The 14,897-nt window shown below is 33.4% G+C and overlaps 1 protein-coding gene across 13 annotated transcripts; it reads left to right on the plus strand.

Annotated features, from left to right (window-relative positions):
* The first annotated feature begins 2,582 nt into the window (after nucleotides 1-2,582).
* On the plus strand, nucleotides 2,583-14,578 carry LOC147393070 (uncharacterized). Of its 13 annotated transcripts, XR_015182131.1 has the most exons (7): nucleotides 2,583-7,149; nucleotides 9,812-9,859; nucleotides 11,042-11,566; nucleotides 12,025-12,755; nucleotides 12,873-13,112; nucleotides 14,075-14,220; nucleotides 14,364-14,575. XR_015182131.1 is itself a non-coding variant. In XM_086455959.1 (4 exons), the coding sequence occupies exons 2-4, from the start codon at nucleotides 12,612-12,614 to the stop codon at nucleotides 14,156-14,158; spliced, it is 468 nt and encodes a 155-aa protein (XP_086312085.1). In that variant the 5' UTR covers nucleotides 10,733-11,566; nucleotides 12,025-12,611; the 3' UTR covers nucleotides 14,159-14,578. The 13 variants fall into 13 exon arrangements, 1 of the variants encoding a protein (XP_086312085.1); XR_015182130.1 differs by lacking the exons at nucleotides 2,583-7,149; nucleotides 9,812-9,859 and having other exon boundaries at nucleotides 10,733-11,566; nucleotides 12,025-12,138; nucleotides 12,229-12,755; XR_015182135.1 differs by lacking the exons at nucleotides 2,583-7,149; nucleotides 9,812-9,859 and having other exon boundaries at nucleotides 10,733-11,566; nucleotides 12,025-12,138; nucleotides 12,238-12,755.
* The last annotated feature ends 319 nt before the right edge of the window (nucleotides 14,579-14,897 follow it).

Here is a 14,897-nt window from a genome sequence, read left to right on the forward strand (position 1 = left end):
CTTATAAAAAAAATAAAAATAGTCATCTTGATATATAGTCTCAAAGTTATGGCGGTTTAAATTTAATGTGTGCATTTAGCCTTTTTTTTATTCTTCATTTTTTTATATGCTTTAGTTCTCTTTATTATAGGGGTGCACATGGTTCGGATTTGTGGCAAAATCGAAACCAAACCAAACATGATCGGTTCTACAAATTTGGAATCAAACCAATCCAATTACCTTATAGAACCGAACCAATCCAAATCAACCTTGGTTCGAATTGGTTCGAATTAGTTCTCGGTTCTCATACTTATTATTTTCAATAGTAAACTTAAAATAATTAAAACTTAAAAATAAGCAAAATAAATATTAAACAAAGCATCATGCTTAACACATAGCACGCATAAACAAAGCATCAACATACTTATTATTTCAACATAAACAAAGCATCACGCATAACACATTAAAAATTAAAATCATAAAAAATTAGAAAATAGATGAATGAAAATGATAAAAGTGGTGAGTGACGAGGTGAAGGAGACGAATGGCTAGGTTTTCTTGAAAGAACTTGAAGAAGAGAGAATAGATAAAAGACACTAAGAAAGGAGTTTGAGACTTTGGGTATTATTTGAATGTTTTTTACCCTTTGTTAAGGTTTTCTAATTGGTTAATATTTTTAATCTTCAATTTATTTTGTTTGGTTGGTCAATTAAAGTTTGATAATTTTTCAAGTTTAATTCATTGATTGGTTCGATCATTATAGTTTTGGATTAAATTAATTGTTGTGTTAAGGTTTCAATTTTTTAAATCAATGTTTAAATTTGTTTTTAAACCATTATTTAATTCTTCTTAGTTTATCATTTTGATTCCCTTTATTTTTTAACGAATACTTATTTATGTCTTTCTTTTGTGTTTAAGTGGATACATAGTTCTTTTCGTCTGTCTGCTTTTCATTTGATCAAATGACTCAAGATCTAGTGAGAATCATAGAGGAAAATTTAATGTGTATGTACACTTGTTAGCAGTGTTTTTCAGGGTGGGGTCCTTTTAACCCCAGCTTATCAATCAAAAAAAAAAAATTGACTCAAGATTTGATTTCTGCAAAAAGCTATCAAAATACCTATTGAAAGTTTATCTATCAATCAATGTATATTTTTTTTGTTTGGGAATACTTAAGACATTCGCTTAAAAAAATCTATGCAGATCAATCTCATCCTGGATATGCTTTCCTTGATGCATCAAACCCTCCCTCAAGAGTTTTGTCGGATTTAAATATGTTTGTTGTCCAATGTGCAAATTGTCTCAAATGTAGGATGTTTCGCATGATGGTAGCAGGTCATGGGCAATTAATAGACCTAATATTGCTCAGCCTCCTCAAGGGTGGCAAAGATTGATCAAGATAAGAGCTGGGATGCACAAGATCTACTTATTTGTTTGTATTCCTTCTCAATTCTATTTTCCAGTAATTCCCATGGTTATACGAATGAAATTTCTGTTGGAATTATTATTTTTATTATTATTTATTTTCATTATTAAAATTATTTTGTGGCCTTTTCACATATACAAATTTTATATAAATAATGGATTGTAATTTGTTCAAAACATTAAGGATAAAATTGGAAACCATGCTAGTGGTCTGGCATTAGTTACCAACATCAAATATGATGGGTTAGTGAACATCCTATCAAAATTTAAGTGATATTCACCTAATACTAGAATTCTACCATGGGTAGAAAATCTAGTATCCTCTTTTATAAATAGGTGGTCGTCCCCCCCTCTCTACACACACAGATTATTCTATTATTGAGATAGAAGGTTCCCATCACCAAAGTGTAGGCAGAGTTGGGGTAGTGCACCTATTCTTTGCAGATCAAGATCAAAGTGTTCTTTGCGGATTATTGGAAAAGCGAATCCAGGTATTTTAATATTTATTGACTTTTCAATTCAATTATTCTATTGTTTGTTCAAGATCAAATCCTAGATCCATGAATATTGTGTTCACAATATGTTTCCCCTACAATTGGTATCAGAGCCATTAAGGATTTGTTCTTGTTCAAAATCTTTATTGAATCTATGTCGAATCTAGATCGATCTTGATTAAATCTGAGTTAAATAAATTTATTTTGGAATAAATAATTTTTCTTTAATTTTAAAATCGATTTATTTCAAAACAAAATCTGCCATTTATTCTTCAAAGGAGATTAACAGAGACTACGATTCTAGTTATCGTAATCTCATTCTATCAATCGATAAGAAACAAACAAATTAATAATTCAAGTTCGCATCTCTGCGATGATCGATCGATCGAGAGATGGGAAAGAAGACGTGGTCTAAGTTCACGTCTGTCCTATTTTAGCGACTTGTGAGGCTCTGAAAAACGTAGATCTAATTGAAGAAAATATAGATTTGTTTAAACTGAATTTAAATAAAATAAAATAAAAGAAATTGGAAACTCTTCGATTCGCAAATCAGTCGAAGAGATCTGTCAATCAGTGGCATGGGGTTTTAATCTGATGTTACAGGACGTTTTCCGGTGACCTTATTAGTCGTCCGACGTCGACGATCAGCCCTGTCAGTGGCGATTGGGTGGCTGCAGTTGGGTGGCGGCGGCGGCTAGGGTTTACTGCAAGTTCAATATTCTTGATGAAGAAGACGAATTGTTCTTCGTTTGGGGCCAGCTCGATATTTTTTTTCGGTTGGGCTAAGCCCGATAGCATTTTCGATTTTGGGCCAGCCTGATAACGATTTGTATAGACTAAGCCCGTTTTATATTCTATTTAGACCAAGCCCGTTTGGCTGTAATGATTGGGCAAAGCTCGATTCATATTAAAATAACGTTTTAAAGGTCTGTTGGGTTAAACCCGTTTCTGACTCGAATGGACCCGCTTATCCGACTCGTTTGGGTCAACCCCTGACCCGTTTCGAGTTAAAACGGTCTAGCCAAACCGGTTCAGTTGGTTCAAACGTGAATCAGACCATAGAAAATCACATTTTCCTATAAAATTTTGAAAAATCATAACTAATTCATTTTAACTCTGATTTGGACAAAACAAGAGTCTATTTTGAATATTTTTTCGAGATCTATTCAATAAAATTGTCAAAATAATTCTTTTAATAGCAACATATAATAGTAAAGTTTAGATTAAGTTATACCCTTTTGGAGAATATATCTATAATTATTTTCTTTTATAATGAATATTTAGTTGTTATTTTTTAAATGTACCCACATGCAAACAAGAACAATTAGAAAGCAAATTTAGATATATTAGGGTATAGGTCTTGCTTATAGGAGTTTAGGAAAATATTTTGGGTGATCGTTCAAAGAACGTGATGGAAATAGGATAGTAGTCTGCCTAAAGGTAACCGTTCTATGAAAGTTACGGGTTCTTGAATTCTGAGACTTAATATCTCACTAAGATCACTTTGTGGCACTCTTTTGTATGAAATCACTAACTTCTCCCTAAAGATGATTTAGGGATATTTGTGTAGATCGAGTGAATAGAATAGTCACAAGTATGAAAGAGAGAGAAGGATAGCCCTATTGCCTAAAGGTGTGAATAGTGTTTGGATTGAATTAGAACGTGAGTGGCTAGGTCTATCTATGTACTGCAACGCAATTTTAGGGAACATATAGCATATTGAGATCTCAGCACAAAAGCGAGTCTTGATGATGCGACTTGTTTGTACATGTAAAATGGAAAGTTTCACCCTTAATAAAATACTCTGAAATGATTCGACCAAAACCCCTAGTACAAATTGAAATAATTTAATCCCATAGTATATTTTAATGTTTGACCATATCTTATTGCAGCTATGGATGCGTCATTGATTCAAAAGAATCTGACAGGAATTGAGCCTCTTAATGACTCTAATTACTCATCTTAGGGGATGAATATTGACATTTTGTTGGGATGCATGGATTTTTATTTTGTTCTCTTTGAGGACATACCACCAACTCTACTTCCAGATTCTACGGAGTTTGTAATGACCCATTTTGTTAAATGGGAAAAGGCTAATAGATTGTCTATGATGATCATTCAAGCATCTATTAGTGAGACTCTTCGAGGTGGTATTCAGACCACAGATACAGCTAAAGAACTGTTGCAAATCATTAAGAAATAGTTTGTGGGAACAAAGAGATCTGTTCAGTATGAGTATTTGGGTCAGTTGATGAATCTGAAATATGATAGTAACGAAAATGTGTGAGAACATATTTTGAAGATGTCAAAACTTGTCATTGGTCTCCGTGAGCAGAGGATTATTTTTGAAGATTACCTTCTGGTTCACATGGCAGTTTTATCTCTGCCTAAATCTTTTGATATTTTTAAAGTCAATTACAGTGCACAAGAAACTAAATAGGATCTGAATCAGTTGATTTCCCTTTGTGTCACTGAGGAAGCAAGATTGAGAGATTCAAAAATTAAGTCAGCACACTTGACAGTCCATGCAAGTAGCAAGAAAAATTTCAAGAATAAAGGTTTCAAGAAAAGCGACAACAAGAAAAGGATTTCAAAGATTTTAAGAATCAGAAAATAATCAAGGAAAAGACAAAGATTGGAAAAATAGATAATGAAGATTGATGGTTCTACAAGAAGAAGGGACACATGAAGAGAGATTGCTTTACGTATAAAAACTGGTTGCAAAAGAATCCAAGAGGGATTTGACAACAAGAGAAAATCCAAACTAGAGGATAAAATTTTTCTTGGGAATGCAAAGGCATTGTAGGTTGAGGCTGTTGGAGCTTATCGCCTCATTCTCGATATAGGACATTCTTTGATTTTAGAAGAGACTTTCTACATTTCGTCTTTTAGAAGAAACATTATTTCTTTTATAGATTGGACATTGCTGGTTATGTTTTTCCTTTTACTTTTTCGTGATAGTAGGATGCACGTTCTTTATCATAATGACATTGTTGGACATGTTTATTAGATTGTCTTTATCAGTTATCTTTGGATAATTTATTTACTTCTTCTCTATTGTGTTAATCTGTTCATTTGCATATTTCAGGGTCTAAGCGTCCTAGTTCGTCAAAAAAGCTTTTCTATGTTATGGCATTTGAACTTAGGTCACATTTATAATGAAGACTATAATCCTAAGTTTAGGAAGGAATTCTAAGTCCTCTAGATTTTTTAGATTTTGATGTTTGTGTGGATTGCCTTAAAAATAAAATGATTAAGCAACAAAAGCTTGAAGCTACTAGAGTTACTGATTTGCTAAGTTTCTTGAATATGGTCAAAATAATGAGAGTGAAAAACACATAAATATTATATTAAAAAAGAAACATAGTGATTCACCAATATGTTTTATTCCACAACCAATCATTCTCATTAGAAGATCTACCCGAGAACGCAGACCCGCTATTACAAATGATTATGAGATGTATTTTCAGGAAGGAGATATTATCAAAGGTGATGTAGATGACCCTTCTACATTCAAAGAAGTAATGGACTCAAATAAATCTTAATTTTGACAGGAAGCAATGAAAGAAAAATTGATATCTATGGAAAAGAATAAAGTATGAGAACTAACAACGCTTCTAGAAAGTTGTAAGATAATAGAATGCAAATAGGTTTTCAAAACTAAAACAAATTCAAAAGGTAAGGTCGAGAAGTTTAAAGTAAGGCTTGTAGCAAAGGGTTTCATGAAAAAGTCAAGTATTGATTTTAGTGAGACTTATTCTCCAGTTATCTGTAAGCTGAAAAGATCAATTTATAGGTTGAAACAAGCATCAAGATAGTGGTACTTGAAATTTGATCAAGTGGTGACCGAATACGAATTTAAATAAATGTCATCGACAAGTGCATATATCTCAAGATGAGTGGGAGTCAATTCATCATTCTTGTGCTTTATGTTAATAATATATTGTTGGCAAGCAATGATGTTCATATCTTTTGTGATAACAAGGCTGCTACTGATTTTATAAAGAATGAAAGAGTGACTATAAGAAACAAGCACATCGAAATAAAATGCCTTTTAATATGTGAAAATGTTCGTGAAGGATTGATCAAGATTGCTAAGATAGATTCTAGCAATATGATAGCTGACCCTCTCACAAAAGGACTCCCGCCAAAGTTTTTCAAGAAACATGTGACTTGTATGGGAGTTATCATGTCATTTGTTCATGTTATTTAAGTGTTGAGTTTATTTTATCCTTGTTTTTTATTTATTTATACTCTTGATATACTATTTATTACTACTTAAAGAAATTAATTATGACTAGTCATTGTTTATACATTATTGTGTACACATGTTATCTTTGCCTGTGAGTATATGTACTCGTAAAGTGTTGAATAAATGCTTAGACTAGACGTGACTTGGTATCACGTTGATGAAGTCTTCATTCTGGATAGAAGGGTGATGGAATATCACATAGCAGGTTGTAAGTAAGATATTAGAATGATATACGATGAGTGTGAAGCTGGACACCTAGAGAATGTACATACAGACTACATTGAGAAGTGTACATTGCCCTAATACCACAAAGAAAATTCACGTAAAGGTAAACTCCTGAAATTCATTGATGGTACTAGTTTTGAGATCAAGGAACTATCTTAGGGCCGACAAATTAGCACTTTGTTACATCCATAATCCATCATTAGTGGTATCTTTGAATGAAGGTGACAGTTAAAGATTATCTGAATTGTTTTGAACAATTATTTTTCAAAAGAATTCACCCGATTATTCAAAAGGTAACAATCCAGAGAGTCGTTTTAAATAAAAGGTATATGTGAATACCAAGTGGGAGATTGTTGGAATTATTATTTTTATTATTATTTATTTTCATTATTAAAATTATTTTGTAGGCTTTTCACATATACAAATTTTATATAAATACTGGATTATAATTTGTTCAAAACATTAAGGATAAAATTGGAAATCATGCCAGTGGTCTGGCATTGGTTACCAACATCAAATATGATGGGTTAGTGAACATCCTATTAAAATTTAAGTGGTATTCACCTAATACTAGAATTCTAAGATTGATAGAAAATCTAGTATCCTCTTTTCTAAATAGGTGGTCGTCCCTCCCTCTCTACACACACAGATTATTCTATTATTGAGATAGAAGGTTCCCATCACCAAAGTGTAGGCAGAGTTGGAGTAGTGCACCTATTCTTCACAGATCAAGATCAAAGTGTTCTTCGCGGATTATCGGAAAAGCTAATCCAGGTATTTTAATATTTATTATTTTTTTTATTCGATTATTCTATTGTTTGTTCAAGATCAAATCCTAGATCCATGAATATTGTGTTCACAATATTTTTCCCCAACAATTACGTCCTCCTATTATCCATATTAAAAGAATTTTAATGTTGGTTCTCTCTTTTGTTTTTTATCGTCCTAAACTTTTTGTCTATAAATGGCACACTGTGTTACATAGTTCGGGTATAATTTGACTAAACATTATAAATATGAGAAATTCACACACAAAATCTTGTTTTTCTTAAAATTTATTCTCGATTTTTTTCCTGTTTTTCTTTCTAAGTGCGTATGACATTGGTGTCCCTTCGACTTTGTAAAGTTCATAGTGATATTCCTAACGTTGTTGGTACTTTCTAGATTGTGCCCATTTCATTCATCTGCTATTACACCTCTTGACATACACACACGCATGTCAATCTTGGCATCCATAGGATGTTGGTTGCATCCAGGAGTCCTCCCTTGAAATCGTGATGATCACTATGCTTTGTGTGATCTACACATTGAACATGCTTTTAGAGTAGTTCCTCAAATATTGGTGTGGATGTGGAGCAGAGTCTTGATACATACTAGTATTGATTTTTAATGGAAATAGATATCAACATCAACGCAGTGGAGGTCTTTGAATAACACAATTGCTAGGGTGGAATCATGATTTCATTCATACTTGATTAGCAAATGTTATTTTTAAGGCATGAGAGAATTTTATTACTGACAATATTGTACATGTTTGTATATATATAAAGGACAATGTTCGGTTGCCAAAATGGGAGCCAAAGTTTAGTCCTATATGGGTTAAAAGTTTTGTAATGGGCTAGTTTTTTGTGATGATGATCTCTATGGTGAGAGATCATCCTTACAAAAAATCAGTCCATTCCGAAAGTTCTAACCTCATCAAAAGTCATTACAAATTAACGGTAAAAATTGACAGTCCATCTTAATGAAAATTCAGAGTATGTAAGGGCGGGGGTGTCAATGGCTCAAGTTTCATTTGAAACCCCAAAACCTTTGCAAAAGACCTACATGAGAAAGCATCCTGCACGTGTGACATATTCAAATGATAGTGTTGCTCTCTCATCGCCGATGCCGCATGAGCTTACCGTAGGTAAAGATATTGTATTATCATAATGAACGTAATGAAAATGAGGGGGTTCATCCCTCAGAACCCTTTGTTGTTGGAACAAAATGAAACTTCACTTGATTTGTAAGTTATAGAACTACCATCTTTAGATCAAAACCTATTGTCCCGAATTGCTGAAATTTGAGTCTTTTTTTTATTTAATGGAATGTTGAGTCAATGACAAGTTGGTTGATGAGTTTTTGTTGATCCAACCAAGTTGAAAGCTTAAACAGTAACTAATTTGGATTTGGTCAGACTTTAGTAGGGACTTTGACACAATAATACCCCTGGGTTTTTCGATTAAAGCTCTTGTTAATTTTCTTTTTTGCTCATTTATTTACTGACCATGTTTCCTAAATTGTATCTTTTAATAATAATTTTTTTTTGGAGCTGAGGTATCCAAGCCTCTTAAAGCACCCAACTAGTTCTGGGGCATGTGTTATCCAGGCCTCCATTTTTCCATCTATGTAGTACTAATAATCCTTAGTATTATTATCCCGGGATGAATCTACAAGGCACTCAGCCATCCAGGAACAGTGTCTAAGATCGTTAAGGGTCTGTCTATTATACCTTGGCTTACTTAGGTTTTTGCTGTTGAAGTATGTGAGATTATTATTTTTTGAAACAGAACAGAAACTAATAGAAACAGTTACAATAATATTTGTTTCTATATCAACTTCAAGGTTTTATGCTTGTTATTGTCGTATGTGCTTGTTTACCATGGTTAGACTGTGATGTTGTAGCTTTCCGTTTTCGAGTTTGTGGAATTTTATTTGAAGTTTCTAGTTTAATATATACTAGTTATTGATGTCAAATATATTGTGGAATTCTGTTTTGAGTCTGTTGAAGCTTTTATGAGTTCATGAACAGGCCAGTGGATGGATATTCAAACCCAAGGTTAAAGATCCACCTGTTACCTTTATTTTTTTTTTTTTTTGGTCCACCAATGGTTCAGTGGGCTCGGAATTTTTGGGAGATTGTTTTTTTTTTAATTTTTTGTTGCTTTGTTTCTGTATAAGAATATTTCTCAACATTGAACCATTCATACAGAGCTCTTGTTTTATGGATGAATCTGATGATGCTTCTAGAAAGGAATCCATGAAAATTTTGTAATCTTATTTTCAATCCCATCTGAAGGCCTTTCTCAATGACCTTAATCCCTTGCTATCCTCCTGAGCTTGTCAGATTGTTCGGTTTTTGGCCAGCAAGTATTGTAGGTGAGGTTGTTTGGTTGGCATCCAAGCAAGTGTGACGAACTAAATGTTGTTCACATATTTGGGTATGGTGGGAGCCTATTCAAACATAGCTTCGAGACAGTCCCAAACATCAATCTTGTGTTTTGGGATTTAGTTGTCGATTTTCAAAATGAATCCTGTAGAAAAACCTCTGAATCTGTGTATGTGTGAGATGTGATCATTGTATTTGTTACACCTTGTTTGTTCGGGAGGGGGGATAATTTCAATGAATTAATGGCAATTCAGGGTTTTCTCCTATTACTGATTATCCTATCAGGTGTCCGCGACGGGGATTTTAAGGTCAAAGTTGAACCTTGAAATCAATGTAAGTCTCTCAGAGTTTTGGACATCCAACGTGCATTTTCTCCAAGCAAGGACGACCTATGGAACATCTAACATTTTCTTATTCAATGACCAATTCCTGCCAACAATGCCAACAACTTGCTACAACTAAAAGTGTGTGGATTACAAATTCCCAAATTTAGGGTTGTAGCAAAATAATAAAATGTTCGGGAGTCTGAGGTTCATCCCCAAGGATTGTGTCAAAATCAATCAAAAAAATTTGATTAGAAGATATTTAACCTAAGCTACTAAAAAGATGATATTTCCACACTATCATAGGGAGCAAAAAAGAAACAAATTAAAAACATAAATTAAAAAGCACTGATGCATATGTGATCCACTTAAAAATCTAAAATTTTCATTTTGATAAATTTTCTCGGTTAATTTCAAATAAATATTCTCCGTAACCGGATGATATATCAATTAAACAAAAAATTATTTTGAAAAATCTAAAGTTGTCACATGTAATATTTATCCACAATTAATCAAAGAAAATTTTCAAACTTTCAATGTTATGATTATAAACAAAAACTCAAAAAGAATTTATAGGTATTGAATTTAATTAAAAGAATAACTCACCTTTAGATTAATTCAAAACTAAGAAAATTATTCACCATTGTTGATTGAAATAAAATTACAAATCCTTAATCTTTACCCTTAACCCTAGTTATAGGATTTCAGCCAACAATCTCCATAGAAAATCGATTAAAATTATTGAATAAAAAACCTAGAAAAATAAACTAAAAGGAAATTTGAGAGTAAACTAGAGAGGAAAAGAGATTGGAAGTCTAAAACTTAAATAAAAAAAGTATAAGAAGAGATCAAATAGAAAAAATATATATATATATATATATATATATATATATATTGTGGTAATGTGTTTCTTCAATCAATTTGTGAGTAGCAAACTAAAGCAGAAAGGAAGGTTCGTCCCGATCATCCCTATAAAGGATTTTTATTCATATTGAAGCATGTAAGTTCTTGTCAATTAATGGTAAATTATATACATTTGGTGAAGGTATACGACCAATACGTTTACTAGAGTAGTGATTAGATAGTTTTTTATTTGGTGAAGGTTCAAACCATTGGTACCCCCGATAATCAATTTTTTATTATGGATATGCCTTTTTCGTCTGATGGCCACTAAATCAGCCTTTTTTTACAGGTCCGTGTAATAATCGTCAAATTAGCTGACAGATTACATAACATGCATACTCTTTCATACTTGCCTGAGCATAAGCAAGTAATGAAATTCTTGGTTTGGTATTTAATAGGTGATCCCTTCTTGTCTTTTCTTCAAGCATTATTACTCTGTATGCAGTCCAACATTGCAATGGAGACATTGCAGGTCTTTGCACCTCTAGCAAAGCTACTAAGATGTATCAGATTAAGGTACGTCCATGCCTGCCCTTTTTGAAACCTTGGTTCTTATTTTCTGCTTTGGTTCCCAGATACACACCTTTTCACATTCCAACCCATATGTTAAACATTGGCTGTGGAGGAGAATGTCTAGGTGTAGTCCTCTCAAATGTTGTCAAATCACCCTGCAATGTGGTTACATGCTTACTAAACTCTGATTTCCCATGTTCCAGGCTGAGAAATTTTTAATGAGAAAAATTGACGATCTTCAATTTTTAGATCTTGTGATAGTAAAAACTGAAGTTCACTCGGTATGCAAGGAACCCTACAGGTTAGGACATAAACCTCATTCCCACTAAAATTTCTCTCGCTCAGCTTTACTTAGTGAAGTAATCTTGCTCATAGTCAGGATTTATGCCACACATAAGGTTTTATTCAAGAAAGTTTTGTAGAAGTGCATATATGCGTAGAATATACTACTAAACCATTTGAGACCTGAATGAATGCTTAGCTCATCCACGATTTCAATGGAAAACTTTTGAGAATAAACAAAATATAATTACTTATCACTTCAGATACTACATGGCTGCAGATAGACACATGAGCAGACTTCATAACATGCACAACACTAAATAATTAGATTTAGTTGCTTTACTTTTCTTTTTAAGACACAGTTTGTGTGATTTCTGTGTAATACTTTTAAACATATTGAGATGTGTTGAACCAAATTATTGACTTAGAACATTATAATCTTTTCCTCCCCGTAACATTTCAAGAACTATTTTTTAGGTCGAGTTGGAGGACCCTGTTGAGAACATTAGTGCTAAGTTGGTAAGGCAGGCTGGGGATGTGACAACCACCTCTGTTGTTCTTGCACAAGGTCTGATTGCCGAAGGTGTTAAGGTTTGTGAAGCATTCCTCTTACCTGATTATCTTAATTGGATCAAATCCAAACTTGTAAACTTTTCCATGGATGTGCATTCCTTCTTCAAGGGCTAATAGATGAGAGCAGCTCTTAAGAAGTGTTGGGTATGTGAAGTTGAACCCCAGCTTGATGATTTGTGCATGGGCTTGCTTGAATTCTTCCATACACTTGCGCCTTTGTACAAGAGAGTAGTTTTCTTTCTCCCTTGATCTCCACACTAGGCTTTGTGATGGACCCTCTTGTGCTATCAAGAGATGAGTCTGGGGAAGGACTGATGTCCTAATCATTCTGGCACTCAGACCATCATAAATCAAACTAAGTAGCTAAATTTAATAGTGCATAGCAAAATATAGAGGAAGACAAATCAAGGGAGTTATTAGAAACAGAGGAGGAGAGCCCAAGGCAGAAAATTGTTATCAAAGAGGAGAAAGTGGTTGTTGCATCTAGATGCATGCAAAGTGTTACTGTTTCAAATTCGAATTCAAAAAGAAATGGAACCGATTCCACAAACATTGGGAAGATCAATGGGATTGAAAATGGTGGGCCTAGTAAGAAGGTTGGATCATCAAAAACCATGGAAGAAGCTATACGGCAGGTATGATTCTAGCCTGATACATAAATACATTAAATATTTACAAATTTTATTAGAAAATTTTACATTTGACAAGTGTAAACATGATTTAACAATGATAATTAGTATTGTGTGTCACAGACACGGCCAACAAGTCCTGCCCGCAATCAATCTGATGCCACCGCTAGAACAAAGGCAGACGTCGTTGGAGCCAACATTAGAGAGACATCGAACCTTTCAAAGGGCTTAACTCCCAAGCAAATCACAACTAAACAGGAGAACCTCAACTTGGGTTGTTTCTCAGATAATGGAAACAAAAATAGAACAAAAGATACTCTTTCCCGGGGTTCTCTACCTGCCAATCTTATGAAACCTGGGAAGGTATGTTGTCTCTTTTCCCATTCTTCATAATTGCAATGTTAGTCCTGCCGGTCAATCGAATTCTCATAGTATCAACTTATAAAGGTACTCACTTTCTAACTTAACCTCATTGAGCATGTGAGCTGATAGGCTTGTCTAACTAGAATGTTGGAATTTCTGGATACATTCTGTTTCTTTTCTTCTATGTTTAACTTGTTTATTCAATAACATAACCATTATGCATGCCTTTTCTTTATTCAATAACAGCTTGCTTCAACCATTATACTTTGTAATGAGAACCATCAAAAAACCCACTTCATTAGAGTAATGATTCTTCAGCAACGTACCTTTATAAGTTGAGATGATGCATGCTGATTCTTCAGCATGAGTAGTTCATGAATTTGGTGGATTACATATCTTCAGTAGTATAATAATGATTCTTTATCATGTGGAATGGGATATAGATAGAGATACCTGACAACCTCTCGGTGTTTGTAAGTTGAGAAAACTAAATTACGTGAAGTTTTACCGATCATTTAAAAAAAAGAAAATAGAAAAAAGAAAAAAGAAAAACCCTTCCCTGAAGTTGTTATGGTGAGTACCCTTATATTTGGTGTAATTTTACCTGATGAGATCTATGTTAGAAAATTAAAGAAGATACGGCTTTAGACAAAATTGAATGGAGGAACATAAATCCATATGGCTTTTGTGTGTCATTTGGCTGGTTTGGTTGCTACAGATTTAATTTTGTTCCAATATTTGGTGTAGACAATTTGTTTCCCATGTTTGGGATTAGCTTACATATATGTATCCTGTTTTTTTAGTTGTGTTCTCATTGACTCCCTGGATCAACCTATTGAATTTGTTTCCATAGTTATTTCCATGATTCTTACATTCTTCAAGTATGGAAGTTAAAATGCTAGACATAAATTTAAGTCACCATCCAATAATTGAAAGATTTTACATTTCTGTTTGTGTTCAAGAGGTCCTGTGGAGTTGGCTTCAGCAGGTGTTTCTATATCAATGTTCAACATTATATCCAAGATATTCAATATTCCTCTCCTTAGTGTCGCGACTTCATTTGTAACTGAAGACATTGCAAAAAATGCCAGCATGGACTCTGCCTCAGGTGAAGTTAAATTGATCCTTTAATGGCTTCCAAGGAACTCAACATGCCATCTTATATTGAGTTCACTACACATTTATGAAATACTTTTGGGACAACTATGTCTATTTTTCTATCTTAATTTGAGCCGATTGGTGTGCTGATAGGAGTCTTTCAGGAGAAAGCAATAATGGTAGACCACTTGATGAAAAGACTGGAAGAAAGCAATTAGCATCTGTCTCTACTCCCTTACTTTTAATTGTTGGAATTGGTATTTTGAGGCTTTAGCCTTGTACTTGGGATCTGGATTGTTAGTGCCCAATTGCTTCTATTAAAGCTTGTTTAGTAATGAAATTTCAATATATAATATGAATTTTGAGTTGTTTAATTTAATTTGGAGTTTGTTTTATGATTTTTCTTTTGTTTTTGATTTTTTTTTTATTATTTCGTTTATTGTGATTGGTGAATTAGAGAACCATGCTATTATTTGTTAAACCTCCAAATTCGACGGCCATACTTTATGGATTTTTGTTTGTTTTTTTTTTTAAGCTCATTCTCTAATAATTTGATAGTCTAGGGCCGTCAAAAAAAAAAAAATTCTACAAGAGAATATTTGACGGGAATATTTGACGGGCTAAGACCGTCAAATATGGGCCTTTTTCACATAGCGCAGTGATGTTTCCTAGTTTGTTTTTACTTTA

The sequence above is a fragment of the Akebia trifoliata genome, chromosome 10 (assembly GCF_017979445.1).
Source record: "Akebia trifoliata isolate Shusen 1 chromosome 10, ASM1797944v1, whole genome shotgun sequence".
In the NCBI taxonomy this organism is placed as follows: domain Eukaryota; kingdom Viridiplantae; phylum Streptophyta; class Magnoliopsida; order Ranunculales; family Lardizabalaceae; genus Akebia; species Akebia trifoliata.